Here is a 24,146-nt window from a genome sequence, read left to right as displayed (position 1 = left end):
CGGAAATAGACGGACTCGATTCTTGCACCAGCAGAACGTGTGCGTACCGTCGGCTTATTGCACGAGAACTCGTGATGGGAGAAAGGCGATTCCCTATTATTATTGTTGCATTCGCGTTCTCTCTTAACGTAAAGGCGAACACGGCGAACAACGCGCAATATTCGATAAAACGAAGAAAAAGAAACGAGAAATGAAACGAAAAAAAATCTTTTCAGGTTTTTCATAACACACACATTAATACAGTTCGTTTTGCACGCTCGTGCAATTGTTTATGCAAACCGCCTGCCGCCAACTCTATCCCTGCCAGTGGTCGAAACGGTTTTGCACTGCTGTGCGCCGGAACGTTTTGTTTCGTTTTCATTTTTTCGCCGACCCTTTGGCCGCCGTTCCGTGACTTCCACGTCCATTATACGTGTATTCACGCGGAATTCGGTATATATTTACAACACGTGTAAAATATTTTGTGTACGATATAATGCAAAAAAAAAATAATGTTGCCACGCTGCACGTGTGTGCGTGCATAACGTATGATGCGCTTTATAAACTGAACATTTAAACGACGGAAACGCGCGACGACGACGTTTTAACGGGTAAAAATATTAATCTCGGGGGACGGACCGTCGAATTTTCATGTGCGACAATTTTATACATTTTTATAACATAGTCGTCAATAATGCGTAGACTTATTCGTATTATTATGTCAGTGTGCGAAATCGCATCGTCATTCATCTTTTCTATAAATATACACATCAAATTTATGCATATATATATTTATGTATAAATCGTATTCAAACCATCACGTTAAAAATACCTAAAAATATAATGTGACCGAATGTACTTGGATTCAGGTTGCATAGTATAAGAAAGTTTTAATTTAATTAATAAAATAAAAAATTGTACGTATCGGACTTCATTATATAATACTGTGTACGCGAATATAGTGATATTATATTTTATTCATACGATGACGGTCCACAAGTAACTCCGATATAGTAGTACATTCAATCCTGGAGCGAATGAACACATGTATTAATAATATTATAATATTATAATTAACGTTATGGTAGTATTGTTAGAACGCATGTCTAACACATTGACTTCTCGCGCTTCTTTATTGATTTAATATTTTTTTATCTTAAAAGTTTTAAACCCATATTCCCGTCATAATATATGAACCGACAAGAATGCGAATGTAAACCCATCGTGTTAATATGCCATACGAATAATATAAATTTATATCGTCGACAACGGTTTGATTTGAAAAATAATCGAATTCTCCCGGTCTGTCGTCAAAACATATACTAGTGGTAGTAACGAAATTAAGGAAACACATACACTCACCTGTTGAGGTCAACCCACATTATAATATCAGTTATGTATATAAATCGTATAAGTCGAAATATTCCCCACTAATTACGTTTATTATTGTTTCGCAAGTCCACTCGCTCGGATATAAAAAAAACAAGTATAAATTATAAGCACCTACAGCACCGCGTATGCGGCCTACATGCGTTGTGCACGTGTACGTATTTTTATATAAAGATAAAATATACATATTATATTATTATTATATTGTAATCCATCACAATCCATGCGCCATATCGTTATATGCACTTGTACATACATTCCCACATTTTTTTATAATTCACAATTACATTACAATTTATTTGTAACTTTCTGAGTAAACAAAAATGTTACCTTATTACATGTAAAGTACTGACCATCTGCAGTCAACCAATATGCAAATAAAATTTAAATTAATATTAATAATATAAATAATTAATTAATAATTATTATGTTAATAATATTTATAAGTATATAAGATGGAAATCCTGCACAACGACGATCGATTGGCGTAGAAACGTTTCTCTGGCCGTCAATGTGGAAATCGATTTTCTAATCCGCAGCGTAAGTTCCACCTTGTATGTGTATGTGTATGTGTACTAATATCATCGTCTATGATTACTGTATAGTTACCTATATAGTTTTACCTTGGGTTCAATGAAATAGAATTAAAAGTTATAAATATATTAAAAATATCAGAACTAAAATGAATACAATTGTCAATGATATTATATTATCCATAAAATTAATTTACATGAGACAGTATCATTTTAAATATTTAAAACTAAAATATTTTGTCTTTGCTTAATATCAACATATAAGCAAACACGATCAAGTACTATGAAAAAATTAGTGCGTTCATTTGGCCATTTGGCCATTTGGCCAAATTTCTTTATTATATTTTTATGAATCACCAACCTACATTCTGTATGAATGAGACCTTTAGAACATTTTTAGGTACATTTTTATTTTAAGTTTAAAACCTATGCTTAAACAAATTTATTATTCATACTAATATTTTTTCAAATTTATTAAGTTTAATTTCATTTAAATGATTTTACTTTCTATAATAAATGTACCATTATTTACCGGAATGTCCACCATAAATCGAAACACATAACATTCAACCAGAAGAAATTTGCCAAAAAAAAGAACTGAACAGTTAACCCTGAAAAAGAAGATCACTGATATTAGTATTTTAATTACCGGATTTAGAGAAATTAAATTATTTTTGGTATCACCAAAAATAATAACCATGACAACTTTAAATTTATTTTGCATAACAATATCATTGATCATATAAGATGATATGATTAAAATTTTTACATTTTTGTGTAATTTTAAGTTATTTTATAAGATTCACCGAAAAGTTGCGAAAAAAATGTTATAAGCTTTACGATATGAAATATAGACGAAGTATTTTATTCCGTTATGCGATATTAGTTATTTGGTTAACATTTTATAAGTAGCGACTCGAAACCTTTGTTGAGTACTTATATAACCGCAATTCTCATATTCTGTTCTATTCTTCAGTTAACTACCCAACCCTCCGAATCATATAGCATAGTTAGTCTCACTACACTCCTGTAAATTTACCTTTCAGCCTCATTGAAATTCTCTTATCACTTAAAATACCCGACGTTTCTTTACATTTCATCTAATAGCCCTTAATCCTCTGTTTTAGAAACTTGCCAAAGTCTCCGTCCTTCTGTACAAAGGATCCAAAATATTTATAGTGTTCGACTTCACCTATCATATAATCACCTATTGTCATTGGTCTCCTAATCCCCTTAACTTCTCGGTATCTTCAGCCAAGTCGAAATCATACTCTATATACTCTTTTTTATATCTACTCATTCTCAATATATTTTCTTCAAGGACTAACCCATAATCATCCAACCTATAGTTAACTTCTTCCAAATTTTCTCCTTCCAAAACTATATCGTCAGAAAATATTATACTCCATTGTATCTCACCCTATATGTCTTTTGTAACTTCATCCGTTACCACAAAAAACAAAAAAGAGCTTAGAGCCCTTGATGAACACTTACTCCTACGTTAAAATCCCCTGTTACTTCATACGAACTTTTGGCACTAATCCTCGAGCCTTCATACATATACTGAATTAAATTTATATATATTTTTATGATCTATTTTATCATTAATGCCCACTTTAAAACTTATTATGGCACTCGGTCATACGCCATTATTGACTCTTTAATATCAATAAACAGTTTTTTTATTCTTTTCCCTATACTTTTCTACTAGTTTTCTAACACATACTGGCTCTATGTCGATTTTTTTTTGGTATAAAACCAAATAATTTTCTGATATCGATGTATTTTTATTCTCTTCTATATAATTAATTATTAATAACTCAGATAAATATCATTTTAAAAATTCTAAACACATTTAACTACATATAAAAATGTATGTCGTAGTTATATTTTTATTTAAAATTACTTTAGAAATAATGATTTGTATTTTTCATTATGTGAAGTGTACAAAATTGCAATAATTACAAAAATGTAAAATTGTTAAAAATTGCATTATTAAATTAAATAGGAAGACTGTAATTAATCTGGTTCGTAAACATATTTAATCAGATTTGATTTACCGTGTATCAATACAAATTTGCAATATCTATTAAATCCGGTCTTTACTCATAAGCAGAGGCCTGTTTCACCAATACACTTTGCAACTTTTCACTTTGCACTTTTCATTTGTTTTTTTGTTCCACCAAAAAGTGAAAATTAAAAATTAAAAATACAAACTGAAAAGTGAAATGTTTACCACTTTTCATTATGATTTCTATGTTTTCATTCCACAATTATATTTTTTGAAGAAAAGCTTTAAGACTTTTCATTAAACATTGATAAAAAATCCAGACAGAAATTTTACTCTATAAAAATTTGCAAAGTTATAATTTTTTTTTTTTTTAATAATTAAATTTATCAAGATTCACTTGAGTCTTTAGTAGTACTTAATCTTAACTAAGATTAAGTAGTATTGTCAATTATGTTCCGACCAGAATGGTTCATAAATGATGATATTTATGATGAAAGGCGATCTCAACGAGTATATAGAGATCGAGTATACTTCGAATTATGTAACCATCAGTACCGTCAATGTTTCAGACTAACAAAAAATCAAATAGCGTTTATTTTATGTAAAATTGGACCTATTCTAACTCATACGAGTAAACAGAATAAAGCAATCACCGCAGAACATCAACTATTGACGACATTGACTGACTCGGAAATGGTGCACAACACAACATACCATTATGGATTTTCTAAGGGATTTTTCTGAAAGATAAAATGTAAGCTATTCTCTCTGTTCTTGATCATTCTGACGTTTGACACTCAGTTCTATTTTCAGCGTTGGAATATCTTTGTTAACCTTACATCGATACCTTGGATGACGGACGAACTACGTGACAACGTAGGTTAGAATTAATTTTAATTTTAATTCTATCAAAAACTACTTTATAGGAGAAAGCTATAAAAACGTAAAAAAAAAAACTGGTCAAATAAGCAAAAATAATCAGAAAAACTGGATATAAGCTGAAAATTTGAAAAATTGTTGAAAAAATAAAAAAAAGCCCTTTCAAAATTCATAATTGTACATGTTATAACTTGACATACACTTCTATAGCACTCTGCTATATTTTTAGTCAATCCATAAAAATAATCAAAAGCTTTAACTCCCGAGCCCTGCTCATAAGTTTTATTTGTCTATAGTTCCCATATTCCTGTATGTCTCCTTTGCTATTAAATATTGATACAATAAAACTCATTCTCCAATCTTATGGCATTTTCTCCTCCTTTAGCACCTTATTAAAAAGATCTTTCAATCATTCAATGCTTACTTCCCCAACAATTTTCCACAATTCTACAGACATAAAAAACATCTGGTCCTATTGCTTTATTCATTTTCATCACCTTCAACGCAACCTTCGCTTCCTCCTCATTAACTAAACCATTCAATCTTTCATTCGATTTTCTTTTGGATACCTCTCGTTCAGTAATCTCTCAAATTATTCTTTCCATCTCAATGAGTCATAATTATTATTTATTATATTAGTGTAAAAATATTGTATATGATTGATAGTTTTAAACATTGGAAAATTATTATTTATCATCATATTGATATTTGACAGTGCGTAATAATTTGTGATAAGCCAAATAAAATATCATATTTGTAATACATCTTAGGTTTTCCAATAAATATATATTAATGTTTTTATAGTTAATGAAATAAAATATTTCATAATATTAAAGTTTTTTAGAATCAAGACTATTTAAAACAAAATTTTTTACATACCCATTAAAATGTATAGATGATGATCTCCGGTGTTTATTACCACTCGAGTTACGATTATACTTGTGTAGGCTACTATAAGTGCTCCTACATAACACATAAAAGACTTTTCGTATACATTTCGTAATTTCTTAATGAGGGCATATACGAGGAACATCACAATAAAAAAAAATAGAGATGTTGTTATCAAAATTAATACTATTACAGGAATGATTTCCAATGGTTCATCATAACATACAACTGGTGTTATGTTAACATTCTTATCGGGATATTGGTTTTTTTCTAAGCAAATTGTCCTGGTTGTGAATGAATATGCCAAGTACTGTTGAATACAAAACCGTTTTCGTTTATACTGAAAACTTTGTTAAGAAAATATATTTCCGAACAAATTTGTTCTTTGAAGATTGGATGAAATAGGGCCATCTCATATAATTCATTGATCTCGTTATGGTTTGTTTGTTTTGGTATCTTAAATAAAAAATGTTTATTGGTATATTGTTTATTGTTTTGACAATGATAACAATCAGATTACTATATAACCCTTCAACCCTCTCTCCATTATCGAAAAAATATTAATCGTTTTTTTCATTTTTGAATTATTCGTCATAATGCATAAAATAATGGTACATCACTTAAATGTGTTGTCGTCAGATTTGATGCATATTTAAATTAATCGTTGACGTTATAATAAATGACTATTAACATATAACTTATATATAATAATACAAACGAGGATATCAACCAATCATTGAATGAATTTTCCACCATCGCCAGGTAAATTTATTACAACGATTTATATATTATGGTAGTGTTAAAAAAACATTTATAATAAACATACTGTATTAATAATACATTTAAATATATATAAATATTCACAAATAATTGATGCATATATTTTATACATTTTTTCATCCCCCTTCCCTGCGCATAAACCTGTTAAACAATAATAATATTGCGATAACTTTAAAAGTTTCTTACGTCACAATTTTCAATATGTACTGTTATAGTTTATTAGTTAATTACTAATATCCTTGGAATATGTATATATATATTTTATTTATTTATGTGTTTATTATTATTATATAATAATAGTATCCCAATGAATTTACAAAAATAAATAAATAAAATACTGGGTAAGAATAATAAATAATTGTTACACAAAAAAATTGGTGCAAGACGATCGCACAATTTTTCCTTTTTTTACCCGACTAATTACACCACGATTGCTTAAAAAATTTGTAATATGATTGCGTCCCGATTCCTTATTACCTGATAAAACCACAACACAATGCACACCAAATTATGTGTAGATATGTACTATGTATAATAATTTATGTACAACATAAAATAATGTATACAATACATACATTCTATAATTTTTTTTTATAATAATAATATCGACTAATGACTATCAGTATAGAAAAAAAACAATTTTTAACCAAGCTAACGATGATAATTTGTTGACAGTTCTAAGTCTGTAATAATTGGGAAGAAAAATTTTGAATTAATAGGTAATAAGTTTGAGTGCATGGAATGAAAATTATATGTAGAAAGTATGTATTTTAGGTATACATTATTTTATGTTGTACATAAATTATTTTACATAGTATATACACATATTATTTGGTGCGCAATGGTGTTGTGATTTTATCAGGTAAAAAGGAATCGGGGCGCAATCTTGTTGCAAATTTTTTTCGCAATCGTGTTGCAGCCAAAAAATATCGCCTTTACTTGTATATTTTATTCGCGTACCATTACTGGAAATAAATAAATGTTTTTGCGACCGCGTGTATCGCGTTTAAGGCAATTGTCTTTGTGACCAAATTCCCGCGTCAAAGCGTCCACGTCTATTAGCCCCATGCCAATTGCCGTACACTATTGCAATGTCATTAATATTTTTCGATTAGAATATGAAATTTAATCGACGAAATTTAACGAAATATGTTTCTTTAGTTCTAATCGGGAAACAAAAACAGGTGCAATACATCAATTGAATCGATCGGTTTGCGTTATCAGAGATTGTTTCGAATGCGGTTCATACCGAAGATTTGTTGCCAGCTTCGTCCAAGAAGTGTGATGTGTTGCACCTGAAGTTCATCAATATCTCACCCGTTTGACAACATTCATCATGTTAAACAGTTCACTGTTGTTCGCCTTGGACGGCGTTGTTCTTGTAAAATTCTGTAGCTTGCTACTGGTCAGGAACAGGATCATCAATAACGGCGCGAAAACGCTTGCTGTAGTGCAATCACGTGTCATCTTGGGACAACCGAAGTGGTAATCCGTGGCCAGACGTGATGTTTTTGCTGTGAAAAATTCAGCGGGTAATAATTAACTAAGATTGGATAATAACGCGATCGGGAACGATTTCGGGTGTGCGTAATAACAATTTTCGCAGTACTCAAAACGGTTTCGACGCGGAAACCGAATCGGATAGAATCGCCCGGCGATGTGACGATTGGCTGTTAGCTATGCTAGTAAAGGCACTGCAGCGCAACGCGGATTTCATCTAAAAAATCTGTGGAGACCCAGCATAATTATTGTTACAGAACACGTCATAAATTTTTTATGTGTTTCCGCTATGCCAGATAATTTTATATAATAGATAAATGTATATAGAATATGTGCCGCTTACTATCATCAGAACGACTGCTGACCTCAGCAACCGATTGTTGAGCAATGACACACTCAAAATATAAAAAGATTATTTTCGAAAAATAGCAGTAGCATCTCGGCGACTGGCAAGATGAAATTCACAGTTATAATAAGTTTATTCTACATATCTGTGACATGTGATAATTGTTAATGCGCATGTTATCGACGCTTATCGTATGCTCAGATATTAGATATCAATATATAAATAATAGAGTAACTCTCTGATATAAATATAATGATCTAACAGACTGCTATTTGGTATAATATACATAAGGTGCTATTAAAATATCAAATTTAAAATTAATGAAAAGCATTATATAATATATTATCAGCTGTTATTACAAAGTAGCAATAGCTGATATTTATGTGTGGTGTGTCCCGTGACAAATTGGCTCCCCGAGGAATATGGACGTTGGATTAAGTAAAAGTACAGCGTAATCGTAAGTAAATTTTATTTTGTGTCACTGCAACCTGTATATGTATATTTATTTCTACTACAGTCTATGTTAAGTATGTAAGTACGCGCACATCATGTCTATCGATGTTTGAAAAAAAAAATTATTATATTACAAACAATATTAGTAAATTATAGTATACAAATGTTTAGTATTTATTAAATATTATTATTAGTAATATATTATTGTCATAGGCTGTGTGAACAATTACTATCACTTTTTTTTTTTATTTTAATTTTTTTTATCATTTATTTTTTTATCTCTCTCTCCCAATAATGCTTTTTTCTTATTTAGTTTTATAGTTATAGTTCTGTTATTTAGTTAAGATTTTACCGTATTTTACTTATCAAAGGGTAACTACCAGTTTACAATAAATCAATATTATTATGCTTTCACGTTGCGCACAACTGTATACCCATAAGTAGGGAAATAATAAAAGTGTATACGTATAGGATAGCGAGTCACGATGATTACGTCATCGGCTGACGTCATTCATGACACGGCCGCGTACTCCGTAACTACACAAGGTACGCATTACGCACACTCGTACTACAGAAATTGCAATTGCCGTTGGGGCGCTTTCAAGGGTGATACGGTCGGATTTTTAAAATTTTAAATATTTGTTTCTAGTCAATGCAGTTAAATGGAACTGAGATACATTTACGATTCATGACACACTGAATTCACAGAAAAAAAAAGTATATTTTAGAGGTTACGAAATATTCAATACGTTAGAGAATGTTTAAGTATTTTTATTTTTGTAAATTTTTTTTTCGAAGAAAATAATAATTTTACTACCTATCTATTATTTGTCTGCATATCCGTGCATGTATTACGAACATCGAAATTTTGATAATATTGATCAACAAATACAATATTCACTATGTGAAATGTTTTTATATCCTAGATTGTTATAAAAAATAAATACTAGATATTAGAGATGATCCAAGTACAGTTAAAATTGGCATTAAAACCAATTTTTTTCAAATATGTTATTATAAATCAAATTAATAATAACATTTAATAATTATATATTTAAACCAAGTAATTTTAATTTATTTTTTTTTTTACAGAAAATTGAAAGAATATTTGTATTTTTAAACAACATTAAAATATCAAATTTTGAGGATTTTTAAGAAAATATAAAAGCCGACCTCTAGTGATAGTGCCGATTATGTATGATGCCGCCAGGCTCGTATTTAGGGCGGAATAGGCACATTTCCGGGGTCAAGTGTCAGAGGCGACAAAATATTTTAGCAAAATTAATTTTAAAAATTATTGAAAAAAAAATAAAACAATAAGAAAAAGAAAATAGCATGTTTTATTATGTTATAATTTGTAAATTAAAAACAAAATTGTATTTTTATTATATTATAATTTGTTAATTAAAAAAAGTATTAAACGATTTTCATTTATAAGTTATATTTTAATATTAAAGAATTTCGAATATGGACAAAATAATAAGTGTTATATTATTATTATTTTTGGGGGGGGGGCGTAAATTATATGCTTGGAGGCGCCAAATTTTTAAATACAGGCCAGGATGCCGAGCGTGCTATTATAACATTACCTGTTATGACATTACCTATTACTATATACTACCTGAATAATAAATTAATTTATATTGGAAGTAAGAAGACGACGAGATGGAAGACAAGCAGAGAGTTTTTAAAGGTAGGGTCTTACAGTTTCAAAAAAGTATCAAAATTTAAATATCTGGGTACAATGATCACCCTATTAAACAATATGGAGTATGAGATACTTAAAGGGATTCAAATGGGCAACAAATATTATTACTCATTGGGCAACTTAATATAAAATAAAAAAATTAAAATAAAAATAAATCTTCACTTTCAAGATTTTATGGATTTTTTAAGGAATTTTTCCGAAAAATAAAATATAAACTGTTCTCTCTATTCTTGATCATTCTGACGTTTGATACTCAGTTCTATTTTAAGCGTTGGGATATCTTTGTTAATCTTAAAACGATGCCTTGGACGACGACAACCTACGTGACAACGTAAATAAGATAAGAATTAATTTCAATTCGATCAAAAACGACTTTGCAGGAGAAAACTATAAAAACGTAAAAAATTGGTCAAATAAGCAAAAATAATCAGAAAAACTGGTAATAGAAAATTAATTATAACCTAACCATTTTTTTAAAAAATTGCTGAAAAAAGCAAAAAAAAAAAAAGCACTTTCAAATTTCATATTTGTACGTGTTATAACTTGACATATACTTCTATAGCGCTCTGCTACATTTTAAGTCAATCCATAAAAATAAGCAAATGTTTTAACTCCCAAGCCCTGGTTATAATCAATATAGAACTTAAGATAATAGATAAATAACACAAATATAAATTAAAATGTACAATATGCTTATACATTAATGTAATAAATTACGCATATCTTTATTTTTTCTAATAAAATAATAATTATTGTTATTAATAAGAATTATTGCTTATTTAACAACGTTAGTATTTATTACCTATTTTTGTTGGCTTAAATACGTTACTGTTTAATAATTTATTTTTATTTTGCACTAAATTTAAGCTACTATTATGTTAGATTTCCGCAATTATTATTTAAATTAATATATCTAAGAAATTCGTTAAAATTCTAAACAATAATACTAATGATGTAAAAATCCCTTTTAAAACTAACAATAATTTAATCAAACATATAAATAATAGAAATAAAAATTCACAAAAATCCTCCTCCTATTGAAAATACTGGTATGTATAAACTTAAATGTAACTGTAATAAATTTTATATAGACAAAACAAATAGGAATTTTAAAATAAGATATAAAAACTAAGACCTTTATAGGACCTTAATTATTAAAGATATAATAATTAAAATACCGAAAATCAATTTCTATACAAGCATAAATACATCTCTTCTCTACTAGAATGATGATTGATATTTTAACTCTAAAACCACTCAACAAGTCATATTATTAAAAATACGAAAATTATTCATACTATATACCATCTTTTTCTGCTTTTTATGCACCTAAAAAAAATAATTTATACTACACGCATGCCTATAGGGCTATATATACATTTACATATAACCAGCCCAAGGATACTATGTTTTATTTATGATGCCCATTTTTTTTTCCAAGTTAATAAAATAAAATGTATGTACTAAAAACCTATAATAAAACGGTTGGATATTAAACGTAAGAAATAATTCTCTACATATCAAATTAATATTTTTATCTTGTCAATAAATAAAATATGAAATATAAATACGTATACACAATATATTGGTCAGCTCACTAAGACCTATGGCTGTGATTTTAATAAAAACACAACAGCTAATTTAATTTGTTTTTAAGTTTAAAAATAAAACTATTTTTTAGTGGAAAATATATGATTTTAACTTTTTAACTGTAATATTCTTTATTGTCTTTGTTCATTTAGAAAGCCAGCTGACGCCGTTGCTGCATATGTAAATGTGTATATAATGTGGAGATACATGACGTCATATCATTCGAGCCTACCGTCATCATGTCTCCGTAACGTAAAACATATAAATGACTCCGCATTAGCCATGTTCCTAAATAAACAGTATAGCTGGTACTTGGTTAGTAAATAGGTTAGTGTATTATATAGGGGTGTGGTGTCAACATCATCATCATATGACCCCACAACTCGGTAAGAGGTCTAAGCGCTGCCACCAACATAGTCAATGTCCTTCAATTTTTTCGGTCCTGGATCCTTTACTACCAGACCGTTACTATTCCATTCTCTTTATAGCCGATAGGTCTGGACGCATTAATCCAACCATACATAATATTTTGAACTTCCTCCGGGTTTCCTTCTTTTTAATTGTCATTCAATAACCACCCTAACGTTATTACCTCTTTATGTGTACAAAAAAATGAAGTCTTTGCATGGTCGCCCATCACGGTGTCTAATAATAGAGCTCATCATTGTCTTTTCTCTCATGGACTGGTCCAATAAAGCTTATGTTTAAAACCAGGACCGGACCGAAATGAACATCACCCGAGATCATCACATCGCAATCACAAATTATACTTTTCATTAAGATTACTATAGTATTATCGTATCAATACATAATATGTATTTATGCAAACAGCGTAAGTAATATATTATAAGCTAGTCTTGAAATCGTATATTGCATATAAATGCAAATTTCGAGTCTGTTTTGTTTTTAAAATATATTTTATCTATTTTATACTTTTGGATGCAACTTTTAAATAATATATCAATACTTTTTCGTCGACGTTTTTATTTCATCTAATATACGATCAAAATATTGTTAAATTAAAAAAAAAAAATGTTGATCATATGGTTGTTTTCTTAAAAATAAGCCTCGAGGGTCGCCGATTAAATTAATTTTATTTTTAAACACTAAACACGTTGTCTACATCATAACATTTCTAATGTGAAAATATCAAAAAATGTCATTGCACTAACTTTTGTCAATCATTGTTCTTCAATAATTTAATATTTTAGCCATTTAGTCTTAGTTATGACAAATGCGTAGTACATCTATTCTTAATTGATGTCAACTTAATTGAGTTACATTTTAAAAAATAAATTTATTTGGATGTTCTGCAACTAACGGGGCCCCCCGAAATTCGGGGGGTAAAATGTAAATGCATCATCTGCACTTTCGTAAATCGGGTTCTGAATGCTTTGATAGTTTGCCTTGTGAAAATAAATAAATTATTATCAATATGGAAGTTCAGATTAGTTCTGTAGTTTAACTAGTTTTTATGAATTTCGGTTTTTAACTGTGATATCAACGTTAAAATCCTGATTAATTCTAGTATTAAATATCAGTTTTGACGAAATTGATTAGTGAAAACTAGTTTTATCAAATTTCATGTCTTAACGTAATAAATATATAAACATATAAATATTTGAATATAACGGATGAAAGAAAATCACTAAACAAGTATATATAATTACACTTTTTTATACCTTCTATATACACCGTGTTGTTCATGTTGACATATAGTATCATTGGCAACCGCAATAAGCCCATTAATTATTATTATATACATAATATCAAGGACTTTGTCCAGAAGCCAAACATAATCGACATAGTATTAATATATATACCCAACGTCGATTCTATTGTTGTCGAATTATAGCATGTACATTTATAAGATAAATATGCTTGAAAATATTTTGTACCGCAAAATCGATAAAATCTTTTTGATAGAAAAGACTCATTCCACGTTTACCAAAAAATCGATTAAAAAGTTCCTGATATGAGTAAAAAATTGACTGTTAATATTTCCATAAGCTGTGGATTGTGATCCACGTGGATAACGGTTACATTGGTGAATCGTACGACTTCTCTGTCTGTATACGGTTTACAGCAAATCAAGTAGACTAATTTAAACTTTAACTTGTGGTCTGACGTTAAATAAAAAATACATTTTACCAACACTAGATTTATACGTTCAGGCATAATTATATTGTTCGGGTATCATAGTGAAGCGACTCGTTTAATCGGCATTAAACCGTCACAAGATTATCGATTGCAAAAATTGTGGCAAATCCTGAAAAACGGTATCTCGCATGTGTGACTATTGCACGTATATTGCCGTTACGATAATTCGGGCTCATTATAATTAATATGTAAAGCGAACGCAATGAAACACACAAAGAAAACCGAAAAATTAAATCGTACAGGCACTGCACATGTACTGTAATGACCAACAACCCCTGGACTGTTCCTTGTTGTTTAAAGACAATTAAATGGTGCTAGCGTTCCTTCGGGAATAGTGCTTATGAACCCCGACAGTTGACAATAATATAATACAGCTGTGAGCGGCTCATATATTTTCGACAGTAATGTTTTTTTTATTTTTTTAAAAGTTTAGCGCCGATAGGCTAAGTACTTGAGTATTTCATCGACTATTATACAGAAAACAACTATGCCGCATTGCTACCAAACGTGAATTATAGGCGCAACTGAGTGAATAAATCGTTTACAAGCGTTATTTCCGTTTACCGTACATGGTAGTGCTCTGCACGGTCCGTTATTTTAAGGACCAGACCGAACTTCAAATTTTAGCAGAGGACCGATCCCGACGGCGTCATATTATTTTTAGACCAAACCAGACTAGTGGTTAAATAACATAAAGTAATAATAACTACTTTAGTTATAAATGGTCTTCTTTAGTTATTATTACTACTAAAATATTAATAATAACTAAAGTAGAACGTGGACCGGATTGTCGGTCCGATCTTACAACATTCCGAACCGTTTATGGACCGGTCCGTAAGGTTCAGTTCGTATTAGCCCAGACCGTACCATATGATGCGTTTAGTATTACACTGGACCGGACTACCCGATTTTATAAATAAATATATACCTAAAGTTGTAGGTTTATTTTCGTTTTATTTGTTTACAAAACAATATTTGTATTTAGATTTTAAGTACGATGATTGGGACCGGACTGATTTTCATTTCTTTTTTTTGAAATTGGACCGGGCTGAAAAAAATGCATTTTGAATGCAATTGATCTGAAGACTGGACCGAACTACTCTTAAAAATTATTGAACTGGACCAAAGCGACGATTCAGTAATTGTCGGCGCCAATATATTATAATTTGGTACCTGTTTGGGGCGTACGTAAATATCTCGCCGCCGACCGACACACAAACACTCGCGCACATTATAGCCGTTATTTTTGTATTTATTTTTGTTTTAATTATATTTTGTGTTGTGAGTTATATAATATGTTAATCAGTTACCGGCGCGTTATCTGCTGTCACCGGCTCACAGTTGCACGTAATTTAACACGGCCGCCGCAATTTTTGTCGCTCTCTGCACGTCGTCGTGAATTGTCCGTTGCGCGTTTGCGAACATTTTTTCTCTTTTACGGAATTTGTTATGGGCACGAATTGCCAGTATTATTTTTGTTGTATTTTTATTATAATATTTTTGTGTGCGCTAATCGCCACTATTATTATTATTGTATTTTTATTATAATATTTTTATGTGCGCTAATCGCCGGTAGTTTTTTATTTATACACATTTACGTGTGCGCGAATCGCCACTGAATATTGTGAATTTTATTATATCATTATTGTGTGTGCGCTAATCGCCACTATTATTATTATTGTATTTTTTATTTATATTATATTTTAAGGTATAGATTTTAGGTAGCTGCAGCTGGCCAGTCTGCGCTCCACAAACCGTAAGTTTTTATATATTTATTTTATTATTTAATTATTATTGTGCCATAAGGGCCATTATTTATTATTATTTATTTATTATACATCTGTGTTCTGTGTAATTATTATTTTAGGCTATAAGGGCCACACACTATTTTTATATTATACCTTCCTTCTGTTTGGCCATATAGGCCGAGCACTTATATAATTATTTTTACCTGTTGGGCCAAAAGGGCCGTGATATTATTATACTATATTTTTTGTACCTTGATGTTGCTGTGATTTATTGTTTATTTATTATATTATTATTTTACAATACAGCAATATAGTTACCATATTTTTTACACTATTTTAGTTACCAGTTATTAATCTTTCGATAATTGTAAGTACACACACCACTTACACACATAGTCGGACAGTAGTCGCGCGGCGATCCCAACCACTGCTGTCCGATCTATTTACAAAATACACACATTTTACAAAGGTCGGTCGGTGTGTGAGTGCAGCGCACGGAGTATTTAGGTAACCGGGCGCGCGTATCAATGCTTTACGCTCCCGGTCCGTGCAGTAATTTTTGTATGTTAAGCTGGGTTCACATGTATCAGTGAGAATGATCATTATGACTGATTCATTTCCACTGACGATCTTATTTACTGAACAAATCGTTCACACGATTCAACGAAAAACCTATTCATTCTTAATGAATAGTTATTGTTCAATGTTCAGTGATCTCATAACTCGTTATAGTGATACCTACCACGTTATCACGTTATAGTACATACTATGTACATCTGTTTTTGTAACTACTTGTACTAATATAATACAAATATTTTTCAATGGCTAGTTCAAAAAAAACTGTAATGCGAACTAGTATTAGGTTATTATGTTCGCAAATATCACAAGAACTACAAAATATATTAAAGAAATTGAAAAATAAGAAAACTCGTAGATGGTAGGTTAAAAAATGGATTCTAATACGCAATACTTTGGGCGCTAGTAAACATTTATTACGAGAATTTGCAACTGAAGATGAATCTTTATACAAAGATCACTTAAGAATGAATAAAGATCAATTGTTTTTATTTTAGTTTTGATGTCGTTCACGGACAGACCAGGTAAATTCAAAGCGGAATATATACTTTCGTATGCTTTATCTCGCGTGTCTCGGTTTTTGTAACTGTCACTGCTTATATTCCATAAACAGTCTTGTTGTCTATATTCGTCCAAAAATGGGTCAATATATTCGTCACGCCACTTAAACACCATTTTAAAAAATTATAAATATTAAAATAAATATATTTAAAAAAACATGTAGCTATAGTAAATAAATTCAATGATTGATAATAAAACGAGTGATAGTAATAATGAAAATATAAAATTAACATGGGGTCAGACGTTTCAGTCGACTTTCATGATGCAATACTCAACATTAAAAATTAACAAAAGTAGAAATAGTTTCTACTTGACTGAAGCCTAATTTTCATGATTCAGTCATAATGAATGTTTTGACTGACACGTGTGAACCGGCTTTAGGAACGTACTAGTCCGGACCAGACTGATTAAGACCGGACCATGCAGAGCACTAGTACATGGACACACAACATTATTATTAACCAATATAACGTATACGTGTTACGAAGACCAACAGCGGATTTACGGGACTGCAATCATACACGATCGCGTAAAGCAGCAAATTATTATTAAATTATTTTATTTTTTATTTTTAGATAAGTAGTGAAAACAAATTATTCGGTTTTTAAAATTACATATTTCAAGATGTTTTTTTTTCTGAAGATTAAATATTAGAAATTCAATAATATTGGCAATGATTTTATTTTAGAATAGAGGTAGAATAGCATATTAAATTTAGTGTAAGAACGACCAAGGTCTTGATTATTGGGTATACTGGTTTATGCGTAATCTGATGCACAACACTATGCTATAATACTAATGATAACTATGGGATTTTAATGCTCTAAAAAATAGCGAAAAATTCTCTAAAAAAAGGCACTATAAAAATGTATTTATTATAGTTTAAAAACAATATTATAAAAATCATGTTACAAAACATATTTAATTTTATTTATTTAACGTAATGATAATGAAATAAGTATGTACCTATTTGTTTAATGTTTAAATTTTATTTAAATTTATTTAAATTTGATCGTCGTTGGACTTTTTCAAATAGAAAAATTTCTTTCGACTATTTTAATTTTATTCAATTTTTGATAAAATATTTATTACATGGGCCGATATGCTCGTATTTATTAGTTTATCAATCTAGCAGATTACAACATATTAAACATGCAACGTTTTTAGCAAACAAACGCCCAAACGTGAGATCAAATATCCTAATATTTAAGAATTAATTGATAAATTCTGAAAAACGCATTAAAAACATGAAAAATGCCATACAAAATATTCCCTAAAAATACATATAAAGTTAAATTTGTCATCAAATGCAAAAACTACAATAAATTAATCAGTATCACTTGACACATTTTCTGCTTACGGACCTACGTGTTAAGTGATTAGAAAAAAAGATGCATTAGCATCAGAATCCTAGCCCTAATGACAACGATCTAATCGACAAAAAAAAAATCTTCATAATTCTTATTGTAAACAATTTTTTTTTTTATTTAATTATAATTAATAAAACTAAGAAAAGTTATGGTTTTAAAGAACAAAAATATTATTTTGATTAATTATAATAATTAATTAAAGAAAACGGTCGACAATTAATGTGATACTGAAATAATGAACTATGAAAAATAATTTTGTGTTAACGCTCATATTGCGGTGTTCATGCATTGAAGAATATTATACGCATAGGTGTTCATAATACTCGCACATTAGGCCATAAGCGTGTGCAGACATAACTGGCAGGGTAGTCAAACATAACACATTATCATTTAATATTAACAAAAAATTTGCATTCGTAACTTCATTTAACTTAATAACTATATTTCTCCAGTATTCTTACATTTTTTTAAACGTTACTAATGTTTCGAAGTGGTTGAAAATAATATGTTTATTTATTATTGTGATCATATTGAATATTTTGGTGAGGGTGGGAAGTTTCACAGAATAGTCAAGTACCTACCCTGACTACCCCATGTGCACGCTTTTGCATTAGGCTAATGCGTCCATATCAATACATCGTTCGCCACAATAGGTTTTTTTTTTTATTTTATTTAGTGTATCTAGTTATCTATCTCGAACAGGAAACTCAAATTTTTTCTTTAATTCAGGCTCAACATTTACAAGTAAAGTTTTTGGTAATATTTAAATCAAGTGAATCCTCAATATTTGTGTTTTTTTTTTTTGTAACATTATGGCGGATCCACTTACAATCGACTTTTATATTCTTTAACGCCTGTCTGTGTTTAGAAAGTTACGCTTGTGTTTTATTTGATTTTACACTGAATATGGACCCGACAAAAGGTCCAATTTATTACTTTCAACATTGACCATCACGGTTACCACTGATCAATGGTACTGATACTGATAAAACATAATAATATATACATTTATATACGCCTTCAATTACTGTATTTCAATATGTTTTTCTGTAATTTTTCTTATCACTCATTCCCAATGGCGTGGAAGACTCGCTAGCGCCTCTAGCAAACTGTACAACAAAAAATGCTTTTTACCCAATTAAAATTTGATGTTACGATATTTTTTTTAACCTTTAATTTCACTAATTTTTTTAAGTATACAATTTATATTTATAAGTTATTATTACAGTGTTAATTTAAAACTTTGAAAATTTGCTTTTCTCGCTTTATGACTAGCATATTCATCAATAATTTCTTCATATGAAATTTTTTATTTAAATGTCCTTGTGCTATTTTCATAATTTCATCATTAAATTCACACGAAGTGTGTACAAGTAGAAAATATCTACATATTTCAAAAAGCATAATTTTTAATTAAAATGTACTAAAATTTCGATTTGATTGTAGGATAAAAATACGAATTTTACACATTTTTGTGCCCCTTTGCAATTTGCGCTCCTAGGGTAAGTACAGTTCATCATATCCTTGTTACGCCACTGCTCATTCGTATTTTATGACAAACATTTTTATAGAGAATCAAAATTGTTAACCAATTCGATTTCGTTATATAACGATACACATTAAAAAAAAATTTAAATGTGCTTCTCAAATATAATAGACTCCTTAATACGGATTCAGGGGAAATCGCCCCCTTCGTTCCCCCTAAAATACGCCCCTGATCTCGAATACATCACACTGCCCCGAGGCCGTTAAACGTCGACCATTTGGTAATACAGCGTATACACTAACATGCACACATACTAATTAAATATTACAGAAATTATATAAAAAGTAGTTCATCAATGAATTAAAATTAAATATCGTTATTTTTTACTACTTTTCGAAAATGGAACATTTTTGTGTTCCGAAGATTCCCCAGGGACAGCGTGTTAAAGATACGAAAAAACAGGACTGTCCCGTTCAAAATGGTCACCTTAGCTATGCGTCGTAACAAGCGAAAACTCGATCACCGTCTAACAATTATTATTTCACAGGGTCACGACGAAAAAACAGCAGATGCGAATCGGAATGCTTAGACCACGTGTACATTGGTGCAGTAGCGCACGCGGGGGGGGGTTAAGGGGTTGTAAACACCCCCCTCCCGAAATTTTCTCCGATGTCTAAGTTAAAATTTACAAATTTTACAAGCTTGAAATATAAAGAGCTAGTATTACTATAGGTACTATATAGTATACTAACCTAGTATCATTGATTATAGAATAGTCTATTCTAATATCAATGCTATTATTTAAGTCAAAATATATTAAGGATTTGCATAATTTTGTTAATTGTAAAATGTGTTATATTTTTACCTTGACCCCCTCCGAAAAAAATTCTTGTGTGCGCCACTGCATTGGTGAGCGGCGAGCGGCGCGTTGGAAAAAAAAAATTTAAACCCATATAATTTAAATTAGAGTGTATACATTAATTACTAGCGGTGAGCGGAAGCGGCGAATGGTAGCGGCGCGACGCGTCACAAATTAAACATGTTTGAATTTCGTCGCTCGCCGCTCATGAAATATTTATTTATTTCAATATTTGTTAGATAATTATTATATTACTTGCTGAATTACCCGGCTTCGGCCGTGTATAATTTTTGTTTTTTTTTTGCATGTCTTACAATATAATATTTTTAGAATTGTACACTTCGTCAACTACGAGTAAAAACCTCGCTGAGTAAAAAAAAAAAAAAAAACACTAAAGTTATAAAAGTTATGATATCTTACAGCTTATATATAAGTAAAAATATCTAAAGTAAAAATAGTTAAAATCGGGTTGTCTAACAAAGTTGAAAGACGATTTACCGACATGATTATAACTTGGAGTATAAAATCGGAATGACACTGAAAATACGATATGCATTTATATCTTACACCTAGACGCTCGGCGCTTGCCGCTCACTGAATTTACATACTTGGCCCAGTGGCGTGCATAGGATTTTTTTCGGGGTGTGGGGAGTCAAGGTACAAATATAACACATTTTACAATTAACAAAATTATGCAAATCCTTAATATACTTTGACTTAAATAATAGCATTGATAATAGAATAGACTATTCTATAATCAATGATACTAGGTATTCAATACTAGCTCTTCTATTTCAAACTCGTAAAATTTGTAAATTTTAACCTAGATATTGGAAAAATTTCGGGGGGGTGGTCAACCCCTTACCCCCCTGCGTGCGCCACTGACTTGGTCGCTCGCCACTCGTTACCGCCGACGCGCCGCTCACCAATGTACACGCAGCTTTACGCGTGGTGTACGGTTTTCTACTGCACTCGTGCGCTAATTGTTCTGGTGTTAACCGATTTTTAATTTTTATTGCACACGGCTTCGGTGTGAGATTAAGTAATAATTACAATAGCAATAATTAATATAACAGAAATAGGATGAAAAATGACAGGATTAGTAGAACGTACAATATCTTGAGGTAGATATAGGTGGAAGGCAGTAAGATATTGTGTATGTAATAGAACGGTCTGTGGTCGTATTCAGAATCTGAATCTGAATATTCAGCTCGCGCATCCAATCTATTGCTTCAGCGTTCCAACTACGAATATTTTTTATTATTATTATTATTATTATTATTATTTTTTTTTTTAATCGATCTCACCGCGTTAGGGGGGACCGATGTTGAACCGTGTGGCGAGCGAAAAAAAATAAATATTTAAAAACCTGCTCTATACAGTTTCATATTGCAACATAACGCAACGTAACGTTATACGTTTATAAATCATAGAGATGCCGAATATGACACGCCGTTCGCGGTCCGTCTTGAATTGAGTTCAATGAACATTTATGTGCTGTACGTGAACGTACATGACGCGACAATGGATTTCTGCTTGAGAGCATTGTGCGTGTCGATTGTATTGCAATGTTTGCGCGATCACCGTCGAACAATAATTTAACCAGATATAGTAAGGGGTGCACTGGTCAGGTGGCAGAGGGACAATCGCCTCCCGGGCCCTCAATAGTGTCATATTGATAAAAATGATATAAACTCGTACACAAAGTGTAATGCACGTTTACCGTTTTTATTTGTATACTTGTATAAGCAGTGACGGCGCGAGGGGGTGGGCAATAGGGGCAGTTGCCCAGTGTCTTAAATTATAATTAAGGCCCCGCGGTTCTGATTTAACTGAACTTCAAATATTTTATTAATATAAATTATAAGACCCAACGTTTATTTTGCCCAAGGCCTCGCAAACTCTAGCACCGTCACTGTATAACACATTATTGTACGCATTGTCATGCATAGGCATGACCTGCGAAATTTGATCAAACATAGGTACATAAACTTTTTTTCTTAGATTCTTATTTCATATTCAAATTTCACATAGAACGCGGTCTGTCGCGGCGGTAAAGATGTAATACGTAATATCGAATTATCTGTCACACAGAGGGCGTTCTGTCGCGGCGGTACAATTTAGATCGCAACGACAGGCGATACCCTTGTACAAAATTACAAAATTCCGCGCGAGCAGCTTTCGATTTGTTGTCATTTATTGTTTTTTTTTATATTCTGTTATATAGTAATTATATTATATTTTTAAAATGGCTGAAGAAACTGAAATGCTCATCGAGCAAGTAAGAATGTATGTGTACTTCATAGCAGTGCTCGACTTGGCAAAAGCAAAGAAGGGGGACTCTACTTTAAAAAAAAAGAACGTCCCCAAAACTGGCTGAGCGTTATGATTATAGCGTAATAATAGTAGGGAGACGCTAAAATTTCTGAAAATTAGTTGGGGTACTCCGTCACCCTTCAAGTCGAACACTGCTTCATAGGCGTGCGCACGGGGCGAGCCCCGGCTCGATCGGAATTTTTTTGGGGGCATAGTAAAATTTAAACCATGGTATAACATGGAATAATATATTTTAATATGTTCGTGGAAATCAATTAATTGTATTTATATCATTTGATTTTAAAGAATTTAAAGTTTCATTTTTAACTTTAAAAGTACAGTTAAGTACGAAGCGCAGTAACTTACTTGGTCCGCGAGCGTCCGACCGTCGTGCTGCCGAATGTGTCTTGCGGACGTATTTACCGCCGCCTTGTGGTCGGTCAGTCGCACGAGTACGCGTCGCCACCGACATAGGGTCCGTGTCGAAGTTTTTCCGCTGCGGACAGTTTTCTTATCGAGTTTTTCACTTACCGTTTGCACAGGGCTCGAACGATTCGTGTTTTGCGTCAGCCACACACACGTCTTGCCCCGTACGAGTGTGCTCCGGCGGAACCTTTGTGCAAAGGCATCCTCCTGAATACGTGTGGTGGACCTTGCGGGTTTCTCCAGTTTTCGAAGACATCTGTTGGTCCTGGAATCGTCGCACGTGCATTGGACACGGTCGCGTGGGTGCAACCAACCAAACTCCAGGCCGATTCAGGCGCGGACCCGAACGTATAGTGACGTTCGGCGTCATTCATTATTTTTTAATCTTGCATTGCGCACTACACTTATTATTATTATTATTATTGTTCTTATTATAATTTGTTTTCGGACTGTAATATGATTGTTATATTTCATTCGATATTTATTGTATAATAATACATATTATTATTCATATGAATGTATGTATGCATTTTTATAACAGCTGTACATTTTTATTTTACATCATTCAAATTTTAAGTAATTAAGGAA

General features: G+C 31.1%; 2 protein-coding genes and 1 long non-coding RNA gene across 4 annotated transcripts; 2 read left to right on the top strand and 1 right to left on the bottom strand.

Annotated features, from left to right (window-relative positions):
• Window positions 1-6: 6 nt before the first annotated feature.
• On the top strand, window positions 7-4,835 carry LOC112684282. Its single transcript, XR_003148683.1, has 3 exons — window positions 7-1,908; window positions 4,482-4,666; window positions 4,726-4,835. It is a non-coding gene; the product is annotated as an uncharacterized LOC112684282 (long non-coding RNA).
• A 2,545-nt stretch (window positions 4,836-7,380) lies between these two features.
• Window positions 7,381-23,682, bottom strand: LOC112684303. The gene is made up of 2 exons (XM_025555748.1): window positions 23,499-23,682; window positions 7,381-7,973 (listed from the first exon to the last, which is right to left on the bottom strand). Exons 1-2 carry the CDS (start codon window positions 23,602-23,604, stop codon window positions 7,765-7,767), a joined length of 315 nt encoding a protein of 104 aa, XP_025411533.1. The 5' UTR covers window positions 23,605-23,682; the 3' UTR covers window positions 7,381-7,764.
• On the top strand, window positions 22,719-24,000 carry LOC112684294. 2 transcript variants are annotated; one of them, XM_025555730.1, is made up of 2 exons: window positions 22,719-23,097; window positions 23,675-24,000. In XM_025555730.1, exons 1-2 carry the CDS (start codon window positions 23,065-23,067, stop codon window positions 23,993-23,995), a joined length of 354 nt encoding a protein of 117 aa, XP_025411515.1. In that variant the 5' UTR covers window positions 22,719-23,064; the 3' UTR covers window positions 23,996-24,000. The 2 variants fall into 2 exon arrangements, 1 of the variants encoding a protein (XP_025411515.1); XR_003148685.1 differs by lacking the exon at window positions 22,719-23,097 and adding an exon at window positions 23,529-23,607.
• Window positions 24,001-24,146: the final 146 nt, after the last annotated feature.

Source organism: Sipha flava, unplaced genomic scaffold (assembly GCF_003268045.1).
Source record: "Sipha flava isolate LNK unplaced genomic scaffold, YSA_version1 104_pilon_pilon, whole genome shotgun sequence".
Classification (NCBI taxonomy): domain Eukaryota; kingdom Metazoa; phylum Arthropoda; class Insecta; order Hemiptera; family Aphididae; genus Sipha; species Sipha flava.
Note: the sequence above shows the minus strand (reverse complement) of the source record. Positions and strands in the feature narration are given on the sequence as shown.